A 23909-nucleotide genomic window follows, 5' to 3' on the forward strand; every position below is an offset into this window, starting at 1 on the left:
GAGCCGGAATGAAATCATCGCACAGCCCCTTTGCAGGAGTCTGAAGGATACCAGAGTTGGTTGGAAGCCACAAATCCCAAGTGCTAGCAATATTCCCTTTTTGGTGGAGGCCTGGTCTAGAACAATCAAAGAGCGATTACCCTCAGTTAATCAAATGTTAAAGATCCTAAAATGATTACCCTTTAGCACTACAGACACGAAAATGATTCTAATGCAGGCCCCTGAAAAGGCATTGAAGCAAAAGGGGAAGAGGTGTGTTTACTGGGTTTGCATATAGAGACTTTCAAATTTAAGAAAACGCAGCTCTGGAAAGAACACGGCTTGCATTCCAGTTGACTGATTTTTAAGTACGTCGTGGCCTTCCTACAGCGGTGCAAACTAAGGTCTATTTTAGGAGCTGGCTCCGCTATGGCAGGGTTAGGTGCCAACATTTTGCCAGGATTGGACTGTCTCACACATGAGTTTCTGGCACTGTGAGGAGGGAGTCCCTCAAGTGATACACAGGGAAATGGGCCTTTCATGTCAAAAGAGGTTCCCTTGAATTGGCTGCCAGCTCTAGGAGATTAATTGACCATTTTCTCATGTGCTTTATGTGCAAGATATTTAATATGGGATGAAAAACGGAACATGAGGGAAACCAGGTATTAGCCTGGTTTTACGGAGGTGGTAATCCACAGATTTGCTTTTGTTTCGACAGTTTCTAAGCAGTGGAACAATTACCTAACTGTGCACCAAGTAATTTGTTAGGGTTGAAAACAGTGAGGGCCTTCATGTGCTCAAAGGCATTCTGGGCTGAAAACAGTAATTTTGAATTTTCATGGCAAACCCAGCTCCACAGCTGGCTCCGTTCTGTCCTACTGGATTTTGGTGGTGGTGGCTGAGTGTTGCGTAGGCCTGTGGCCGGCATCAACCAGGCTGTCAGGGATATACAAAGGAGAGAAAGCAGAAGCTGCTGGGAGACAGTTCCAGTTCTGGGTAGCTGCTGATGATAGCACATCTAACACTTTCCCTTCTGAAAATAAGCAGAAAATGATGTGAGTGGAAAGTTCTCCGTAGAAGTCCACAGGGACTGCCAGTATTTAGCAGGGCCCTTGAGATGGGCACTGGTGGCAACAAAGGCTTTTAGAACAGTGATCCAGAATTTCACCCTGTCTCTCAGGAGGTCTGACCCTGGGTGCCTGTGAGATGGGCCAGGAAATTCTGTACACAGAGCAAGCATCCTAGAAAGAGAGGAGACAGCCTTGTACTCAGGTCTCCAAATGCAGTGTGCTAGGGATGGCCTCGCTGACAGTTGGAATCACAGGTACATAAATTATAGCGAAGGCCGAAGTAAGCTATAGTGACAGGGAGCGGGGGTGAAGGAAAAGGCACTTTGCCATAGGGGCACACCTGTTTTATAATAAGCAGATCTGTAATTCTCTTGTGAAAGATCCTGTTCTGCTATCTTCTTTGAGGCTGAAAAATATAAATACTGTATTTCACAAAGGGGAGGAGGAAAGAGCAGATGATCGAATTTGTTTGCCAAGCGCTTGTTTGAGATTTTCCACCCTTTTTCTTCTGTGTGCAACGTTCTCTACTACTAGAGTGGGGGGAAATTAACCTGTTTTTCCAAGAGTAAAAAGCAGCACAAGGCGTCTCATGACTGGGACCTTAGCCTCTGAACAAGTTTTTATGCCTTGGTTACAGCTATAATATAATCAGAAAATAAACGCATGTGTGGTGCTGAGCTATTAAGTAGAAATGTGTGGTCTGGGGCCAACGGAACTGGCATGCGTTGAGAGGTAAAATGCTTACACCTAACAGTCTGCACAAAAGTCAGTCCGAAATGTCACGTCTCTAAATGGACGGAAGTATCATGGCTAGGATGCGGAAGGAGCAAGGCATAGGTGGGTGGCGGTGGGGACAGCAATGGGGTTAAATGTACCATGGAGTCTGTGAGCCACTGATTCTCTGGATCCTAACAGCAGTGAAACTGCTGAACCCTGAAGGCATTGGAGGCATCTGCTGAGTAGAAACACACAGAATCTTCTCATACAGTCTATTGAGCATTGTTTCAATATAAGCTTATTTCTCTGTTCTGGAAAGAGTTAAGGTAGAAGGAATGGGAGCCATGATTTCCAGTGCCATTCTCTCTGCCATTTCCATCAGAGTGATCCCTACGCTGGCTCTTAAAAGGGCACTGCAGGGGGAGAACCCTATCCTGCCATATGGCTAAGCAATTTGTTGTATTTCTTATTCCTATGATATTATTTTTACACTTTCTGTTTTATTTTAAGGTGGCAATTATATATGTGTACCTATATTTAAACAATATTAGATTTAATTTATTACTTATATTTGCAAGTTTGGTATTTTCTTAATAGTCTAAAGTTGGTATTTTGAAGTTCCAGGTTACTGATTTTTTTAAAAAAAACAATTAAAAATATGAAAGTAGGAAATAAAATTATAGTAGAAGTGGTTAAATTGACAAAGGTCAAAATGAAAGTGCAATGAAGGACAATGAGAAATAAAGCATTTAAAATGAATAGGTAGGCGGGCCTACACAAGATTCTGTGGAAAGAAATTATAAGATCATCTCTTGGATGTATGCACTATATAATCTTCCTAGTCTACAAATGTGTTGTAGTCTACAAATGTATTGATATATTTAATAACAATCCTAGGAAATTTCCTCAGGCCAGCACCATTAAAAAAAAAATCATAAATATCACCCATGAAACCCCTGGAAAACTGCTCATAAGACAGCCATGTTTACAACCTGGCAAATATGGCGGAGTGTTGTATCATTAGGCGGAGCTGGGATTCGTACCAGAAAATAGAGCAACAGCATGCTGTAACTGGTCACAGAGGTCTCTTCTTTTCTCAAGGAAAAAACCTTTTCTGACATTAACTTCAAAACCAGAATTAGCTCTCCTGATAAATTACGAGTGCGTGCTTCCTGTCAGACGGAGCTTGCACTCCTGGTCGCCAAGCCAATCGGCTCAGTGTAGGTGATCCCACCTCTCCAGAAGAAACTGAGGAGAGCCAGGGACACCAGATCCTGGAAGGATCCAAAAGTCATTCCTGTATTTTGAAGATTTTCTTATGCGACAGATGGTGATGGGTGCTTGCCTCAGTTACCTCATCCTCATCCTGAGGGCTAAAAATAAATAACAAAAGTAACACAGGAGGAATGCTTCCTCCTGTGTCCTGTGTAATAAAATGGCCCCTGAGAGCCAAAAAAAGAAAAAGAAAAAAGACAGTCTGAATCGTAAAGCATGGTGTGTAAACCAGGTTTTGCTTGGGAGCTAGCAGCTGAAATTCACAGCTAAATGTAACACAATTATTGGTGGTTTTATGAGCCACAGAACCTCCATGGACCTTTTAGACATTGACTTTACGGAACATACATACAGGTGTGTGTGTGTGTGTGTGTGTACATATATATATAAATATATATATCTATATCTAGCTGAAGATGAGACATCCTCTTCCAAAGGGGTGTAACTGGCTAGTGAGGAAGCCACTGGGGCTGATGAATCACTGAGAGGTCAATCCCTGGCCTTGGGCTCCTTCCACGTCAGGTGTTCTGGTAGGACAGCTCAAACATGTTGCAAGCCTCCTCCAGGCTCTCGTCCATGTTCAGCCTCCGCCAGAATGACTTCTGCTTCTTCTGCAGCTCTCGGCGGACACACCTTGGGCAGGGGACAGACTTTTCTTTGCACTCGGAATGGAAAACGGCTCCACAACTTTCACACCTGTAAAAGCCAACCAGGGATATGATGAGCAAGGCTGAAATGAGCAAGACACAAATGCCTGAAGTCCAGTGGCCTCTGTGCAGCTCTGGACACATTTTATTGCAGACAACCCTGACGATCGGAAGAGGAATGACTCATAGAAATGAGCTCTTCCCTTTTCCAAATGTTCAAGGTTCAATTTCACTTGAACCCCCCCCCCCCCATTAGAACTAGCTGGGGAAGAGACTTTTGGCTTACTGGTGGAACGGAGCCAGCAGTCAACTAACAACTCTATGATCCTGATGACACTGGACAGAGCTCTAGAAGCGCTGTGTTAGTTTCCTCTCCAGAGAGAAAGAAGGGTGTTAGGAATTCTAGGGTGAAATGACGGAAAATGAGGATGAAGGGCCTCCCCAACTGCAAACGCTCTGAATACCAGTGACAACCCCAGTGTTACAGCTATGAAAACTGAGCTTTCCACTTCAGTTAACATGAGCTAAGTGGTTCCATTAATTCCATGCCTTTATTTGTCAGTATGGAAAGGTAGATGACACATTTTCATTTTCTGAATGCTATCCTGTGGTCTGTGGTTCTTCTGAGTTTTTTTTTATATTTTTTTACAAATTTGGGAACACCTCCACCCTTTTAAGTCTACCTTTATAACACAAGTGGGAACAGTAAAGCATGAGAGAGTGAGATAGAGAATATAAATATGTATATGCATTTTAAAACACACAGTTACTGTATTTTATAAGAGGAGACATTCCAGGTGGATGACTATTTTGTTGTTTGTCTTGGTGGAAGCCTGCATAGGAGTCTAACAGGCTTGTTTTTACGGCAAAGTCTTTAATAATGAGTAACCGACAAGCACAACCATAGCTGCTTCAGTGGGTAGCTTGCCAGTGTGGATTACTTTTCATCCTTCAACACATAAGCGACAAGCCACTATTACCTTGTCCCTGAAGCCCAGGGAATTCAGCCCACGTGGTTTTATTCACCCAACAACATCTAGGGAGGAGAGGCCAGGCCCAGACTGGGTGAAAAAATGGCTGTGGCTACAAGGGCCCAGCCTTATGTTTCTTTTGCTTTTCTTATAGTATCCTGAGTTTCGTTACTGGCATAGGACGATCTTTGGAGCACCATTCCTTAGCCTGCCACTGACTTACCCCTGGCACCATCCAGGAGTTCAGAAAGTCAAAGGAGGAACTTCCCACCCATGCTTGTATCCAGGAGAGAAGGCAGTGACTTGGAGGGAGTGACACTGGAGAGAGAGGTGGCTGTATTTATTAGCTGAGAGATGGAAAGACAGAAGCTTCTACACTTAGCAGTCTCTACTCCCAGCTCAACTCTCTGGGCAGAGAGAGTAAAACATGGTGGTTAGGAGAACAAGCAAAGGGAGATGGCTGACTTCAAATCTCACCATTAAGTCACACTCTGACTATTTAACTGCTAGGGACTGAATTGTGCCTCCCTCTGCCCCAATTCCTATGGTGAAGCCCTAACTCTCAATGTCACTGCAGCTGGAGATAGTGTCTTTAGGAAGTAATTAAGGTTAAACGAATTCACAAGGGTGGGCCCTGATCTGATAGGATTAGTGTCATTTTAAGAAGGGACAGCAGAGTGTTCAGAGGAAAGGCTGTGCAAGGACTATAGCAAGATGGCCATCTACAAGCCAGGAAGAGAGTTTGCACCAGAAACCAAGCTCTATGGGACCTTGATCTAGGACTGCCAGCCTCCAGAACTGTGAGAAACAAATACCTGTTGTTAGGCTACGGCTTCTGTGGTGTTTTGCATGACAACCTGAGCAGACTAAGACAATGACCTTGCGGAAGCTACTTCCCCAATCTGAGCTTCAGTTACCATATCTGCTACGTGGAGTTTCCATGACCACGTACCTCTCAGAGATGTGAGGTTCAAATGAAGTAACGAATTAAAACAGCACAGTTCCTGGCACACAGTTCCTGGCACACAGTAAGTGTTGAATAATACAGATAAGACTGCTCCTTCTGGAAAAGCAGCTGCCTGCTGCCTTTCTGTGTCTTAATTTCAACTTCTCCTATGTCACCTCAGTGACCATCTTGATTAACACCCTGATTTCAAAGATAAGAAAACTGAGATTCTAAGAGGGCCAGTGCTTATCTCTTGAGGATACTGTGAGTTAAAGACAGAGCTGTGACTAGAACCCAGGACTCCTAGCCACCCAACCGAGGCTCTAACTGAGGCCTGGTCATCTGAGCGAGAGCAGTGTGCCGTCGGGTAAGGAAATGCTCGGCTTCGAGTCCGAATACTTGTGTTCAAATCAGCAATCTTTCTCTCAGTGACACCGAGCAAGTCATTTACTTTTTTGATGCTCTGGTTTTTTCATTTATAAAAGGCTGCCCGCAGTGATCTCCTTCCTCCTCACTGGTTTTGGTGAGACTGAAATGGGGGAACGCAAGAGGGAGGACCGTTCAAATGGCAGGTGCTCTGAGGAGCAGCTGAGTGTGATGCCACCTCTCATGGTGACTCCAGTACCTGTCTTCTTGACACTGGCGCTATACTGGCTGGGGCGGGTGACATGCTGGGTCATCTCTAGCATCTCCCTGCTCTAGCCCCTCCCTCCTTCCAGGGTAATGAAGGTCAGACAGAGGTCTGCCTAGAGCCACTCTCCTCTGGGCTGGCTCCTCCCCAGTGGCAGTGGCTTTGTCCCCACTGGGTCATACCTTTGTAACCTCCTGTCACTAAAGTGACACTAATGGTAGCTTTATCAAATAAATTTCCTCCTTCCTGCCCCCTTTGCTCTGCTGAGTTAGTGATTTATACACCTAGGGTTGTTGCCCTAGGGCAGTGATTGATAAGGAGGAAACCCTGGGTTCCCTCAGTGCCACTGCCTTATCTCTGCTGGTACCGCCCCCCACCCCCACCTGGTGGTAGAGGTTGAGTCTTATCGAATATTTCTGGTGCCACAAACACCCACAGGGTGATGGAGGGACCAAGTACACCTGCTCTTTCTAGTCAAAGGTCAGTAACTGAAAAAAAAAGAAAGTGAGATAAAAAATTAATGATTTCAAAATAGAACCAAGTCCTGTTTTCTAACAATTTGTAACCCAGCAGGCATCTTTTGAACTGTATAATGGATAGACTGATCAATGACCTTCCTAAATTCAGAGACTATTGTTAATTTCCCCCCTGATTTTTTTCTTCTTTAAAGGAAAAGAATAAGGGCAGGAACACTACGGAGGAAGAGAAACTGTTCTCTAACATAAATTTTGTGGCGCTCTGTCATACAAATGATGTACAAGAACAAGAAAAATGAAGTATTTGCATTAAAAATGCAATACACAGGCATATTCCTCTTTGAGAATCGGACTGGATTAAAGTCCTTTGAGAATAGGACTTCATTAAAAAGGACCTTTCATTTTAAAAAGTCACTGGCTCCTTAGTATTTACAGAATGTCCTGACTGCATTTAAAATATGATTTAACACAACTTTTCAGGAACATGTCTTTCATATAAGACAAATCTAGTGTAATCATCTGTGCAGAAAATTGCAACAGATAATGAAAGAGAAATGTCCCTCGGTGCTCCCGAGTGGTAAAGCAAAGGAAAGTCAGCACCTTCGTTCCTGAGTCACCCAGTCCCAGCCATCAGTAGGTTCCCTGCTTTTGGTTGCTGCTGCACCGCAGAGAACAAAGACCTGTGTCCTCCCTTTCCCATGTGGCTGAGAATGTGACTGCAGGGAGACATACTGGTTACAGACCACAGCCACTATGGGTTTTCCATCCCCCCCCTCCCCGGAAAACATCCATTGCTTTACTTAATCCAAGGACCTCAACCTCACACTACTGACATTTGGGCTGGCTGGTTCTTTGTGGTGGGGAGACTGTGCTGTGCATGGTGGGATGTTTAGCAGCATTCCTGGCCTCTACCCACTGATGCCAGTACCACCCATCCTCCAGTACCCCATTGGTGACAACCAACAATGTCTGTAGACACTACCAAAGGTCCAAATGTCCCCAGGGGGTGGTCATCCCGGTCGAGAACCACTGGCCTAATCCAGCTGGGGAAGGCATCAGCTGGTACCCAGGGAGTACTCAAGCATGCTCCCCCCCTGCTTATCCTAATCAGTAAGGTCCGCCATAATATGCTTATTCGTATCACTTTCACAAATATATAGTTTAATACATCACTTACTTAAAATAGCTGAAACACATTAGCATTAACGATCTGTGGTTTCTGAAAATAGTTTAGAACATAATTTAAGAGTCAATACGCATGACATAATTGTGTGCATTGCTCAGTAACCCTTCACTCTCTGTCAGCTCACTCCGCGTTTCCAGTCCTCCCCAAGAGCCTTCTTGGTGGCTGGCCGTCACATGTATTTATCCTTTGGCCCAGAACCGCTGGGCTGTTTCTCTGTGGCACCCTTTTCTTTTTCCTGCTCTGTCTGGGTCATCTAGCATATCAAAACCAAAAAGGTTTTGTATTTGTTTCATAAAATACATCGCTTTGATGTGACTGAAGCAGTTAGGCTTCAACAACAACTATTATAATGAAAGCAAGACCGGTAAATATCAACGTGGCCACTTACTGCAGAGGGGAGAGCTCGGCTAGAATGAGGATCTCTGAGTTCTGGGCCCAGGTTGGCCCTGGCATCACTGGGATGTTGGGTAAGTTCCTTCATCTCTGATCCTTGTTCTCCACAGAAGAAAAAGAGAAGGTTGGAGGAGGTGGTATCTAAGGTGCCGACCAACTTGCAGATTTTGTGCAGGAGGGAAAAAGGCTACTCTGGGCTGTACCCTTCTCTTTCCAAATTTCCTTGCCCCAAGGTCTGTGGATGAATGAGTGGGAATGTAGCCTCAAACTGACAAGCTGGGGCTGGATGAGATGAGCCTTCAAGTAAAGAGCATTACTTTAAATTTTATTTATTTGCATTGATTAATCAAAAGCTATGAAGTAGTTTATATGAGTTAGTACACGTAGCTCTGTCAGGAATTTGGCCAAAAGGGACTGACTCTGCCCCTAGCTCATAAAATTTCCACTGAACATTAAAGATTGCTTTCTAAGCCTTCTCCTACCCTCATCAGCACCCCGTCTCCAAGAAGAAGAAGAAAAAAAAGAGTTGTTAAGTGTTGTGGGGCTTTGGGGGAGGGGGCTGAGGGAGGAGATTGGCTAGAGGCAGTGGTCATTTACCACCCTGTATGGATGTCTTTTTGTGTTTTAACCATGGAGACAGCCACACTGGAGTGAACTAGGTACCCATCAGCACTGGATACATCAGAGGATGTGGGATGAGAAAGGTGGAACTCGTGCTCTGCTTTAGTGGAAGCTCCATGGGGCAATGCCATCAATTATCCATGTGTGCCCTGGCAAACTGGTCCCCTTTCTTGGAACAGGGGCAGGGGACATCTCTACCATTTTGGGACAACACATGTCTCATTCTACGTCTTAGTAAATGCACCATGGAACGAGACTCCACATTTTATAAACAGTCTTTGACCTAAAAATTAGCTTACTGATTGACCTATGGCAAGTGAGGGGAAAGTTCATAACCTACAAATATCAAAGTAAACTGCCTTAGAGATTGGACAGACACGAAATTCTTATTAGAGTGATCAAAACCAAGAAAACCAACCTGCTACAAGCTAACAGAACTAAATATGTGCAGGGGAAAAAGGTTTGCTTCTCAAATATTATGGCAAAGAAGCAAGAATTTCCGGCTGCAGACAGTTTCCTGTTCTGGAATGCTGATGATGTGAGACCAATTAGAGACAGGCTCGATGGCTTTGTCTGCACCCTTCCAGATTCTAGCTGCACATAGGGAGGTCACAGGAAACTGCTAAAGGCCCCTGCCCCAAGTTGAGGTCACTGAAATACTTCTGCTCTGTGGATGCTGGGTCCTTCTGCTATATTTTTATTTTTGGCCCAGTCAATGACCTCAGATATTTCACTAGGATTCAAATTCAGGCTCCAGTTTGGTGGATCTCTGACAAATGAAAGGACAGGCCCGCAGAGCAGGGCAGAGCTCTGGCTGATTTCCACATGGCAGAGCCCACAACGATTAGGGTGGGGTGCAGAAATAAGTGCACATTATTAGGCATGCGAGTGTGGTTTGGTGTGTAGCTACTATGTAAGACGCCCCATAGGACCACTAGCTATTACTGGTTTTTCCAAGAAACCAAGATGATTATTTAAATCTCTTAGCTAAGGGAGGTAATTATTGGGGCCTGGTTATTTTAATGTTTTGGTTTGGTGTTTTCTTCTGTTATTGTGTAAGTCAATGAACACAAGCAAACAACTTATAATTTGCTTCAGTAGGAAATCAGCCAATATCACATACGGTGTCTACCTGCATTTGTGTGTATATACTATGTATGTACTTACATATGTATGCTGTTTAGAAGAATACACAGAACGTGTTACTAGATATTCTAAGGTAAAATGAACTTAACAAAATGATTCGATCTAACAGTCATTCTACTGGGAACAGCAGGGTTAAAATAAAGAAACATTAACACATAATTTCAATAAGAAACTGATTATGGTAGCTGCCGAGGGCTGAGGAGAGTCCAAGTTTCACAGCTGCCCCCTGGAGCACCACCTCCAGTCAAGTCTTGCGCCAGGATTACCAGAAATTCACACTCAATCCACACTCCCCAGATGCTGGGCTCCTCTGCAGCAAGAGAAGCAGGAGGGATGGGGAAAGAGAGCAAAAGGTCTGGAAACGTTGGATTCCAGGACTATCATAGCTCCTTGCAGAGCGAGAAATGGACCACATGTGGCCTATCCCATTTGGGATTGTTCATTGTTATTTTTTTTTCTTTTCCTTTTTTTGGCTTTGGATAGGGAGGTGAGGGCTAAAAAGGTATCCATATGGTTTGACTGGAATTGTATGAGACTGGAAAAGATCCAGCTCCTTTGGCCAAATGTCTGGCAGATTAAGGCGTGTATGTGCTAGCTTGTAAAGCTATTCCAATAGTTCTGAACGGTAAATGCACATAAAGTACGATCAAAATTAGACATCTGAATTAGGCAGCATCTGTATGGCCATTTGCCCTGTTTTTACATAAATTATTCTTACAGTAGCTCTCTGAGCTAGGTACTATTTGGTTTTCTAGTTTTAAAACGTCAGTACATAGACACAACGCAATGAAATAATAAAATAACTGGTGGTTTTTCTGGTCCCAGAACTAGTAGTGAGTGATCAACTTTGGATTTGATTTCAGTCTTCTAACTTGAAATCTGGCCCTTTTCCCTCGTTACCAGCCACATGCTCCTTTGAGTTATTCAAAACATCCCCAAATACCTGCTAAGACTGAAATCTGGGAAGAACAGTTGGTATGTCCTGCAATGATCTTTTTATTTACCTCTTAATCCCCAGAGTTAATTAAGGAAGGCTTTTCCCCTGGACTGCACCCCACAAAGCATTTGGCTTAACACAGGTCTTGCACTTTTAGTTTGTAAACCAAGCTCAGCTAATACCTTTGACAAAAGCTTTACTTAAAATCTTGGCTGTGAAATAGAATGTAAACAAGGGTTAATTAATGCATTTGTTAATTTTGCTACTCTACTGGGGACAGTGACTCCGTTACCTTTAGTGCAAATGCTAAGTAAATGCTTCTTGCTGATTTGTGGATGGTGACAAAACTTCTGAGTCATATTCTGTGTAGCTGTATAAAACCGTAGTAGATTTGACCTGAATGCAATATCGTTTGGGGGATAGGAAAAAAACTGATATTGCTGACACTTCTAAGTGTTTTTTTTTAAATTATTTATTTATTTATTTTATTGTTCACCTGGCAGGTCATATAATTCTCAACTAACAAATGCCCATCTCTTTTGGGAATTACTTTAGGAAAATCTTACTTATTATTAGAGAAAGTAAAAGAACTGCAGGAGGATTCAAAAATTTTCTACAGTTTCTGGGGAAAGTTAGAATGTAATTATAGCCATAGAGACAACTACTAAGAGCAATGGCTTTCTGTAAGAACTTCTAAGGTGGTTCAAAAAACCGTAAGAGCCCAAGAGATGTTTCAAAATGTCTTGCTACATCTAAGACAAAGGAAGTGAACAGGAGACTATTATTAGGCTAAAGTAGATTTAAAAAAAACACAATAATCTTGAATAATCTTGGCTTCTATATGGATTCCATTGATTCACCGGTTTACCTTTTTTATGCAAAACTGAAAAATGTGCGTGTCAAGTTTTGATGTAAGCTTCTTTAAGAGAAATAATAATGTATAAGGATTTACTTCTATTTAACATATTGCATTTCAGTTCCTCAAAGGACTAAGACACTTAATGGAGCCAAAACAAAAATAAATTTTCAAGCATGTGTACATTAGAAAAATGCAAAACTTCAGAAGGTAAACCAAATTTAGTTTTATGGGGAGCCTCATTAGTTGCTTAGGAATAAGTTAGCGATGTAAATTTAGAAAGAGAAAGGCATTCAAATAAAAGACCCAAAGTGTTTCCTCATAACTTCAGACTGTTCTCCATTTGTTTCCTTTCACCAATACAATTCTCTTAACAAGTGGCTATTACACAATTTTCTAATACTCAGTGTGTTCTAAGCCCCTGGCTCCCAAAGTGTGGTCCGTGGACCAGCCAAACCAGCATCACCAGGGAATTTGTTAGAAATGCAAATTATCGGGTCCCAGCCCAGACTTACTGAATCATAAACTCTAGGGTGGGGCCCAGCAATCTGTGTTTTAACAAGCCCTCCAGAGAATCTTATGAACATAAAAGTTTGAAAACCACTGTTCTAGGTCAATCATTTCCAAAGACAGCAGGGCTAACATTAGACAGAGCTATTCTAAATATTTAAAACAAAAATAGGGACTTTGCAAAATGAAATTAGGAAGTGATATTAACTACTGTTTTCATATAGGGCTTTACATTTCAGATCTATTATCTCCAAGCTAATAGGTAAATCTCATTTTATTTAATTACACGCAATATGTCGGGGATCATTGCATTTATTGTCCATATTTTTTCAATAAATTAGTTTATGTCCCTGCCTGTTTTATATTGACTTTTACTTGCTGATTTTCAAAGATTTTTTATATTCAGGAAATTAATGCTTTGTCACGTATTGAAAATACTTCTCCAAGTTTACTGTTTACATTTGTCTTTACCTATAGAATTTTAATCATTTAACATGTTAAAAATGTTTTTAAAAGAGTTTTGCTTCCATGGCTTCTGGGTTTCGGTCAAGCTTAGAAAGACTTTCCCCACTTTAAGATCATAAAAATATTCACCCATTTTTTTCTTGTAGTACTTTATGGGTTTAATTTTTTTCATTAAAATATTTGATCCATCTGGAATTTATCGTGATGTAAGGAGCATGGTAAAATCTAGCATTACTTTTCCTTCTACAAATGGCTATCTAGTTCCCAGTTCCTTCTATAGAATGAGCCATATTTAATTTCACTGATTTGCTGTACCTTTATCATGGACTAAATTCCCATATTACTTGGGTCTATTTCTGTACTTTTCTGAAATCGTGTTCCACTGATCTGTCTGTTCCTATGCCAGCTGTATACTATGTATTTTATAATACATTTTTATATCTGGTAGAAAGTCTCCTTTCATGTAAACAACTTTAGAGGTCAAATTCTATACTGAACATACTAAAAATGTTTACTGCTGCCCAACTTAATGTTAAATGAAAAAAATTTGGAATGTATATAATCGATCAACTAAAAAATTCCATTATAGTTTTATTCATAAGGTTTACTTGAAATGAGATGCACTTGTATAAATATCTCAAGTGGTCAAGGACTAATCCTAGCTTTCGATATTTGACTTTTTGAAACGCAGATTTTTTTTTTTTCATCCTCGTATACTGATAAAGATATTGTACAAATTTGGGGGGTTAAACTAACAGACTGTTTACATGTTTATAAAATTAGGAAACATGGTTCAACTGTTTAATGTATAAATGTTTAGTAATTAAAATTATCCTACTTTTTCTAAACCAAGCATGTACTGTCTTAGAAAAAATATTGCAATGATGCTGAAAAGTTGGTATATATTAACATTGAATGAGGGAAGAAGATGTGAACAACAATGCATGTTGTAGCAGCCCCTTTCATTTAGTGACAACATTCTTTAGAATTTTTGTTTCCCATCTGCATATTATTAAAAGTTGGGTGGAATTGATAATCACAGTAATAAAAACAGTTATGCTATGTACATAAGCAACAGACATGCAAGACACCTGGGAAGTTACTGAAAATTTTATTTCTTTCAACACTATGTATATTTATAACATACAGGAAGGAATATGGGGTGAGGCTAGAGGGTAGTATATCAGCAAAGGAAACTGAAAGGCAACAACACAGTTGCTCACTGGGGGGATCCCAGGGGAGCCTTTAGCTGAGGTCTGGTTAGCCGTGTGCTGTGCTAACTAGTAATTAGCCTCTTCTCTTTTATTGTGTCTGGATGGTGGCCTGCGCAAGCTTTCTAGAACCCACAGTGAGAAAAACTGAGGTAAGAAACTTTCAGGTGGAGAAGAAGGATTAAATACTGCTCTTGGGTACTTTCTAAGTAGTAAGTTTCCTCTGATTAGGTCTCTGTCTTTTAAACAGTGTACCTTAAGAATGCTCTCAGGGAAGCCAGAGGAAGGGAGAAGTCCTCTGTCTTGCTTGCTGCTTTGATATCACGTCATTTCTGTCCCTGAATTCCTGGGCCGGTGCCTCTTTCAGGCACTGATGAAAACCTTCCTCCTGGCTCAGGTGTCCTCACGCTTCACTCCCCCACCATTGCACCCTGCCCTGTTCCTCCACCCGGCTTTCCCCACTGCCAGAGAAACTTTGCTTGTCTCTTTTCGTTCTCAACTCGGACATTTTTCTTTCACATCATTGATGTAAGCTGCTTTCCAGCTAAGTCTTTCAATTTAAATTTCTTTTGTCTACACCCTCAAGGATTCTCTTTCTAGGAATACAGTGTGAACACCCCTCTTAAAGAAAGGTTTTAAGATCCTTCAACCGCCCAACTCTCATGGCCAAAATAGATCTTTTAGTTTAAGTTAAATCAGTTCAAGTTAGTGGCTTCCAGTGTTTCCAGGGCAATCTTTGGAAAGCATCAATCATCACCGGAAGTAACTGAGACTCATTAAGGGTAGGTAGTGGAGTCTTCTGCCCTCCTACGATGGTGTATGAAGCTCTGACAAAAGAGTGAGGCAGAAAGGGTACCGCACTGGGATCCCACCGCCTGAATCTTCCACCAGCTATGGCTGCGGTGTTGGGTGGGGATGTTGGTTTGGCTTGATGTGGGGTACGGGGGTGGGACACGGGGGTTAGGGGTTGGAGGTGGGTTGGGGAGGGATGGGTGTTACGGGGGATGAAAGTGATGGGAAGATGATTGCTAAGTTCCCCCTGGCTCTACAAAGGTTCTATGTTCTGATATAATTCACTCCAAATGGCAACTTTTGAACATCTGTGGACTGGGCCTTTGTCTCTATTTTAAGTGTTCTGAAGGCATCCAGAACTAAACAGATGATTATTACTGGTAGCTATAGGTAACATATCCAGAAGTTTCGTGATGCAGCATTGAGTGGCTTAATATTCAGAATACTGAAGGGATTTAATAATGATATGATAACATACATTAGATACTGACATAAAACCAGAAAAGATTTTTTAAAAAACAACTTTAATATTACTATCTGTACTCCCATGATTAGTTGGATGAAAAAGCATAGAATATCATAAACATACACCGACAAAACCAAGATACTATTATACCTTTTGTAATTCTAAAGCATAAAACAGTTCATTTCAGAACATACTGCTCAGTCTGAAAAGTCAACATTTTTTGTATGGAAAGGTAAATACTCCTTCTCTTCCCTATTGTGTATTCAGGTTACTTATTTACAGTCCCATAGGGAAGGAAAAAGCACACACTAAAAAATGACCTAAGAGATGTTCTGAAAATTAAATTATCTGAGTAGCTTAGCAAAACTCATATTTTTGACATTAAAATCTCTATTGGACCAGTAAAACACATCTGTCCCTAACGTATAGAGCTACCACTCAATAAAGTCACGTGTCTTGGTAATGTCTACATTGAAGGAGACAATTTCCCTGGAATTAGTTTAAAAGCTATTTAAAATAAAATAAAATATGTTAAGTATAGATTTGAAAAACTAAAATAAAGCAAACTTCATTTATTCATGAATTATGTATTGAACATGTACTGTGTGCTCTACTAGAGGCAGAAGATGGAGCAGTGAGCAAAACAGAAAAAGTCTGTTTCCTTATGGAGCTTACATCATTTCACAATGGTGGGCTGAATCACAATTTGAATTTATATCTTAATCCTTTTGGGTAAATTCTAGCAAAATCAGTCAACTTTACTGAAAATACGACAAACTATCAAACAGATTACTGCAAAATACTAAGCAATAAAGCTGAAGTAAAACTCTTACTTCTTTTGTCAATAAGCTTAAAACAGTGCCCATGCCTAGTATGCAGGTGGGGGTGGGGGTGGCTTGTCAGAGGTCACCCAGCAAATTAGCGGCAGAGTTAGGATGACATGTAGGCTTCTTTATTCCTAGGCCAGTGATCTTTCTGCGGACTAGTTTGCCTCTACTTATTAAATGGATCTTAATCATTTTTAGAGCCAAGTAAATTATTTTTTTCCTGCAAAAGTACCCACCAATAAAAGTTTATAGATTAAATGTGACTATCTTCCTGGATCTGATAAAAAAGCTGGATATACAATTATGTATACAATCTCAATTCTATTAAAAAGTATATATGCATATATATGTTGGAGAAATTTTCTTTATACTTTTGTGTACTTTTCAAATTTTCTGTACTGAACATCAATTCATTTTATAGTTGGAAAGTTAAAATATGAATGAAACACTGATGAACATTTCCCCCTCCAATCAACAAAAAATTAGGTTGTCTGAAGTGGTTAGTAGTAAGATAATTAACACACTATTAACTAGAAGCTTGGTAAGAAATGTGTTTAGGTGGAGATGACAACCATCTATTCAAGTGACCAAATGGCTTCAAAAAAACAATGGTGGCCTCACCAGCTAGGATTGTGTTTATAAATGTACCGTATTTATCAAGTGGCTTAATGGCAGAAAGGGTCAGGTCAGCCCTGAGGGTTTCACAAAAGTCGTGTCTGTGTTAGCCATTCTGAGACATTTTGACATGGGAACATAGGAGCCACAGGCCAAGGTGAAGTGTTATTTACCAAGTTACTCTTTGACCAACATTTAAAAGCCCAAAGAAAACTAGCATTGTGCTCAAGTTTTTATCACGGAAAACCTTCATGGACACAAACACAGAAGAGCAGAATCCCATCTCGGCAAGTCCCCACCCTGCTTTTGCCACTTAGAAAATCTGTGAGCTCTCTGGGCTGCAGGTTTTCTATCCCCACGATGTCTAGGGGCTCTCCACACTCCCGTCTGTGTCTGTTTATGACTCTAGCATACAGGCAGGAGTCTCGTCCTCCACCATCAGTGTGAGAGGGCCACGGAGAAAGTTCTTCAATATGCTCCTCTTTGATACCAGTGACAGGAAAGAACAACAAGCAGATAGAAATGAATGGTTCTTCCGCAAAGGTACCTGTGCAGAGGAGTCCAAATTTCCTCTGGCTGTTTCGACGATCCCACACCTCATTACAATACTCACTGAATGGCTGCTTCCCAAGAAAAGCCACAGAAAGGAAATATCATTAAAAAAGTGTATATGCATTGGGGTAAGCTGTTCCCTCCCGTAAGCTTGACCTAGCCAAGGCTGTTGTTCTCTATTGTTGAACAGGATGTAACAGGACTGCCAACCACTGCCCACAAACCTGCTAATTAGGTGCACTGACAGTGTTTGTTTTGGAACCATTTCCCAACAAAGGAATGTGTCAAAGCTGATTAGTGAGCAAAGGGTATGTAATGTATGTGTATTCTAGTCCAGATGAGGGCATAATCCAGGTATTCAGTCTGTTTGTGCAAGGACTCGCAAAAAACTGGAGGCTGAACAAATAGGAAGCCCCAGACCAGCTTCTGGGGAGTGCGTCTCTTGCCTCCTCTGGAGTTTTGTTCTATTCCCCGCCATTCCCAACGAAAAAAAAATCCTGCCTGAACATGAAACTCTCTTTCAAAAAATGACAAACTATAACTGGCTCCCCAGAAAAGCGGAAGAGCTTTTGTAGGGTTGCTGGCAAATCTGGGGTTTGATGATTTTCTAGGCACATAAATAAATGTGACAACTTAAGGTAAAGCCATCTGCACGTTTACCTTCCATGGTCAAATCCAAGGGAACGAAGGGCAACAGAAAACACGGCTCTTCATGGACTGTTCAAGTTGTGCTGAGAAAAGCTGTACATCTCAGCATCTTCTATGGGAAGAAGTAATTCTATACTTAAAATAAAGCCATTTCTTTTTCTCTTTTTAAATAAACCTTTATAAAGTTTGACTACAATTGGCTATTGGAAGCTTCATGAAGCTTCAAGAAAGGCATAAAGTGCCAAGGCAGAGAACAAAGTCCATGCCCCAACAAGTCTGAGGGGGCAGGGTTGTATGGATTGCAATGAAATGCAACATGACAAAGACCAATTCAAAAGGTCAAGCGGGCTGGGAGGAGTCCCCACGTTCTTCAGCACAAACTGGACATTTCTGGAGTTTGGCCAGATGGATGAAAGCAGTGGACTTGATTTGACTAAGTTCTTTGGGAGGCCTTCTTTGTTTGTAAGCTAACCTGACAAAATAGATTTTAAAAATTAAAAAAAGGATACGCTCTGTTAGAAACTCACTTGCTATGGACTTTTCCATGAGGCCAATGTTTGTTCTCTCTAGACAGATGTAGGAAATGTTCTTGAAATGTGTGTAGATTGGATGTGGTGTCAGAGTATGTTAACTCCACTGGTAAGAGTTTGGTGTTGATAAGTTCAAGGTCCTGTGTGTAATCGTTATTTCTTGGAGTAGAGGAGGGAGTAGTCAACAGTGTACATACACAAAGAAAAATTGGCAAGTAAGGCTCAATTTGCTTCTCCAAACCCCTGTGCTTTCGAAAACACATCACCCGTATAGAAGAGTAACCAGTGAGCTGTTGATGACCCCCTAACATGGGAAGAAGGCCTCGTTGCATGCCTTACCTGACGGCAGTGAATGTTGACCTGGGCAGGCTGATGCCCATGCCACAGAAATACTTTACATAGTAGATCAGTTGCTTCAACCTTATATATAAGGCTGTAATGTTACTTCAGACTTTTACCATGTTCCTCTATCTTTGCAAGTATTTTTCCCGTTTTATTGAGATAAAATTGACATACAACATTGTATTAGTTTCAGGTATGCGACGCGATCATTTGATACGTGTATATATTGTGAAATGATTACTGCAATAAGTTTAGTTAACATCCATCACCTCACCCTCTTAGCAAGTTTCAAATCTGTGGTATACTATTACCTATAGTCACCATAGTCACCATGCTGTACATTACATCCCCAGAACTTGCTTATCTTACAACTGGAAGTTTGTACCTTTTTACCGACTACACCCATTTCATACCCTCTGTCCCCCTCCCCTCACCCCCTGCACTCTGGCAACTACCAGTCTGTTCTCTGTATCTGAGTTGTTTTTTGTGTTGTGTTTTTTTTTTTAGATTTCACATTTAAGTGAGATTGTACAGGATTTGTCTTTCTCTGACTGATTTACTTCACTTAGTGCAGGTATTTTAAATTCTCTTAACCAATCAGTGTAGTTAAAAAGCTTTGTCAGTGTTCTTCATGAAAGCTCATCATATACTTGGGAAAGCCGAACCACACAAATAATCATGGAATGCCTACTACATGAAACACACCAAATTCAGCGTTAGGTATCATCTTTTAGTATAAATCCAGCCAGAAATGGCACAGGGGTCATCAAGTCTTGAAGTGCAATGTTTTCCATAAGGAAAACCTGTGGGGATGATTTTTATCTGTCACATAAAAAAATCAACAAAGCCAAATGGGTTAGATGGAAAGGACAGAACTGATATATGGTAGGTGGTGTATTTTGTAAGTCTCATTTTAAAATGCATACTGAGTGTTTTGAGGGTGAAGTATTTATATATTTGGGATCTGGAAGCATTTCAAGATTCAGGAATGGCAACTTCCCAGAAAAGTGTGAAGCAGGATGGTCTCCTTAGCAGTGTTGTGTCCTTACTAACAAGAGAAGACTGGTGATCTGTAGAGATATCAGAAAGCTGGACAGGAGGCGATTTAAGGATTTTTTTGTTTTTTGTTTTTTTATCTAAGTCCTGGGTTTTTGCTTTTATATCCACTGCTTTCCATGAAGTCTTAGAGCACTATCTACAGTCTAATCTTCTGACTCATAATTCTGAAAAGTTAGAGGTCTGATTCCATATTCTCCATTGAGGAAGGCATGTTTTGTCATTTCTATTTCTTTAGGATATGGACTTTTATCATTGCGTTAACTGAATGTTTGTTAACTGAATGTTTATCTCTCTGAAAGCTGGGCTTTTGTTTTAGTCCTCTAGGCGGTTAAATGCTGGATTAGGCTTAAGGCAAGCAGACTCTGGATCTTCCTATTGTATTTAAAACCTTGTGATTTGGATTTTAGGGTTTTCCTATTTAAATTAGAGAGAGGTCTGTCTTTAATTTGTGCTGAGAGGAAAGAATATCTCTAAGTAAAACTGTCAGTGTTATCTTCTGAATGCAGGGGAGGATGTGTGTGGTGCAACAAAGGGGTTTGCCTACAAGCCTGATGAAGGCAACCTTTTCCACCCTGACCTGCCTCGGGATGCTCAGAGGTGGCAGCTCCACTGTGATGCCCGTCTCCATTCCCCTCACAGCAGCTCCCTTCACCCCAGTCTAACTCTGGGTCTCAGCTGGAAGCGTGAAAACATCCAGGGTGGCAAATAAATGGAAAATTCAAAATAGTTTTGGGGAGGCCTCTTTAATGATAGAAGTACACAATTTTTTCAAATTTCTTTAGGGGGTATGCTGCAAAAACAATTTGAAGAATACGGGTACAGAAGAAATAGTGATTATAATGAAAAAAGCCCTGGATTTGGAGTTAGATATATTTTGGTTCAAGTTTTATCCTGTTCTCTTGGGCCAACGTAATTGGCTTCTCTGAACCTAGGTTTCCTTCTTAAAATTCCCTCAGATGACTGGCATACAAATTAAATATGTAAATTGCTAGCGTTAGCACCAGTAAATGTTAGTGCCATTCCCCCTACAGTCCCAGAACATTCTCTTTGTTTGCCAGAGGTGGTATTCTAGAAATTAACACTAGGGCTATATTTTTAAATTACACATTCATGAAGTTTCCTCCTGTATAACAATTTAATAAAGAAAGTCTGAAGAGTTGACCAATGTTTGATATATGGTCATAATCAAATAGGCATGTTAAAACCGACTATATTCTAATGCTGAAGTACATAAATCAGTGCTCTAGAGTACAATATAGAGCTCTCTAGTATTTTTAGAAACTGTGAAACTTCTTTTTGACCTACAATGTCCATGATTCCTACGGATGATGCTACCCCTTCTTGGAGCTCCAGGCTCACACCTTTCGCCATGGCTTCTCACACACTTTAACACAACTGCCTAATAGATCAGTAAGTGTCTCTCTTACTGGAGATGGTGAACTATTTGTGAGCAAGCAACATGCCATGTTCACTCTGTGTCTCCAGAACCTAGCCCAATGCACATAGTACACTCAATAAATCATTTGTTGAAAGAATGAATATTTCTAATGTGTATGGAATGTTTTTTACTGAATTATGCTATTCGATGGTATTTGGATTTCAGAGGATATTTAAGTATATTTCTGAGGACATGGAGGTACTGAATTCAGCAAGACGGTCAAGGATATATGGTAACAAATTCACTAAATACTTCATTTCTGAGATTTTTACATACAGATTTTAAAACATGTTTTATTATGGAAAATTTCAAATATACTCCGAAGGAGAGAGAATAGTATAATAAACCCATGTATAATATATATGGTATATATAGTATATATATATAGTGTATATATATATATATATGGTATATATAGTATATATATATGTATATATATATATATATACACATATATGTATATATAATATATATGGTATATATAGTATATATAGTATAATAAACTATCACCTGGCTTCAACTAGGACCAATCTCTTTCATCTATAGCTATCCCCTCTCTTTCACTATCAGATTATTTTGAAGCAAATTCCAGATATCATATTACTTCATACATAAATATTTCGCTTACATACAGATTTTAAAATTTACCCACATTCAAATTTAGTTTTGTTTATCACATTTATTTGTTCAGCACATCTTTCTGGGCATGGTTTAAATCTGCAACTCTATTTCTGATTACAGTTTTCTTTTACTAAGTCTTTTATTCGTGTTTTGTTTTTTTTTTGTCCTTTCCCATAGACTTGTATAAACCACTCCCAGTGTTGAACTGGAAACTGGACACCAAGGGATAGCTCAGTGGGTTCCTGGAAAGTATTATTGTCCTGGAATTCCAGGAAGGCTGATCAGGGTTCCTTCGGACTCAGATATTTGTGAAAGCTTAGAGAATTGCATCTGACCCAGCTAGAAGCAGAGGATACTAATAACTAACTACGTATCCTTCCCTACTGGGTAACCACCCCCATAAGCCCAAAGATGTGTTAAAGTGGTCATTTTGGTTGTGAGAATCCAGGACCTCTGACTATGACCACAGGTATCTTGGAGGAGTGTCTTCCTTCTGGCTGTGATGCAGAATCACTTGGGAGGCCTTTGAAGGTATAAATTCTTGGGGTTAAAGAAACCCATCCAGTCTCACTGGAGATTCTTATGTGCAGCCAGAAGGGAGCAAGCACCTTTGCTCTAGTCAAGGGATGAGTCCTGGGACTGAGGGCTTTCAAAATGTGTGTGCACAACAAAACAAAACAAAACAAACAAATGAAAAAAAACCAACAAAACAAGGTGTGTGCAACCCAGTGTCCTGATCTCAGCTTCTAATATTCTCCAATAAAAGGAACCAAGGCTCCTTGAAGAAATGGCTGCCTCTAAGATTAGGGCAGGAAAAATTAGAGCCTGGAACTTCTGGTAGTGCCAGAAAGTAATGTTCAAAACAAAACTCCTATCCTGATTGGGGTATGTCAAAGGGACACAGGAGCCAAATGAGAGAGTTGAATGGCCAAAGCTGGAACAGTTTGAGCAACAAAATAAAGTCATACTGGATTATAACCTAAAGTATAAACTATGTATGAGTTCATATTGATATTGAATAACACAATTGAAAAAATAAATGCAGAGGAAGAGACAGGTCTTTCATGTAGAAGAATTCCATATAATTTTGTATAAACTCCTCTCCCAAGGCAGGGGGTATATAACTCCCCACTCCTACGTGTGGGCTGCACGTAGTGACTCCCTCCAAATAGAACAGTATGGAAAGGGGGTGGAGGTGGGGTGAAGAAAAGTAACTAAGTGGTTTTCCAACCCAAACCTGTAAAACCCAGTCTAATCATAAGAAAAATATTACGTATATCCCAGTAGAGGGATTCTACAAAATCCTTCATGAGTCCTCCTCAAAACCATCAAGGTCATAAAAATAAAGTCTGAGAAACTGTCACAGCCAAGAGGAGCCTAGGGAGATGTGACAACTAAATGCAATGTAGTATCCTGGAACATAAAAAGAACAGTAGGTAAAAACTAAGGAAATCTGAAAAAGAAAACAACTATGGATTTTAGCTAATAATAATGTATCAATATTGACTCATGAACAAATGTACCACACTAATGGAAGATGTTACCAGGCAAAACTGCGTGTGGGGTATACGGGAATTCTCTGTACTATCTTTGTGATTTTTCTGTAAATCTAAAATTGTTCTAATAAAGTTTATTAAAACTGTTCAGCTCTGAACTTTGGGTCAACTGTTCAGTTGGATGAATTGTTTTATTTCAGTAGACTTTATTTTTTGGGACAGTTTTGATTTATAGAAAAATTGAGCAGATAGTACAGAGTTCTCATATTACTACCCACCTCCCCCAGTTTTCCCTGTTATCAATGTCTTGCATTAGTGCCATATATTTGTTACAATTAATGAACCAATATTGATACATTATTAACTAAAGTCCACCATTTAAATTAATGTTCATTCTGTGTTGTATAGTTCTATGAGTTTTGACAATGTATAATGTCATGTGTGTGCTATTACAGAATCATACAGAATGATTTCACTCCCCTAAAA

The 23909-nt window shown here is 40.5% G+C and overlaps 1 protein-coding gene across 1 annotated transcript in view; it reads right to left on the minus strand.

The window, feature by feature from the left end:
• Positions 1 to 590: 590 nt before the first annotated feature.
• Positions 591 to 23909, minus strand: part of PLEKHM3 (pleckstrin homology domain containing M3) — a 170820-nt gene continuing 147501 nt past the window's right edge. Inside the window, exon 8 of the mRNA XM_081051707.1 lies at positions 591 to 3737. Coding sequence (XP_080907833.1) covers positions 3560 to 3737 — 178 coding nt within the window. The 3' untranslated portion in view covers positions 591 to 3559. The remainder of the gene's footprint in view (positions 3738 to 23909) is intronic.

The sequence above is a fragment of the Rhinolophus hipposideros genome (genome assembly GCF_964194185.1).
Source record: "Rhinolophus hipposideros genome assembly, chromosome: 6".
Taxonomy (NCBI): Eukaryota; Metazoa; Chordata; class Mammalia; order Chiroptera; family Rhinolophidae; genus Rhinolophus; species Rhinolophus hipposideros.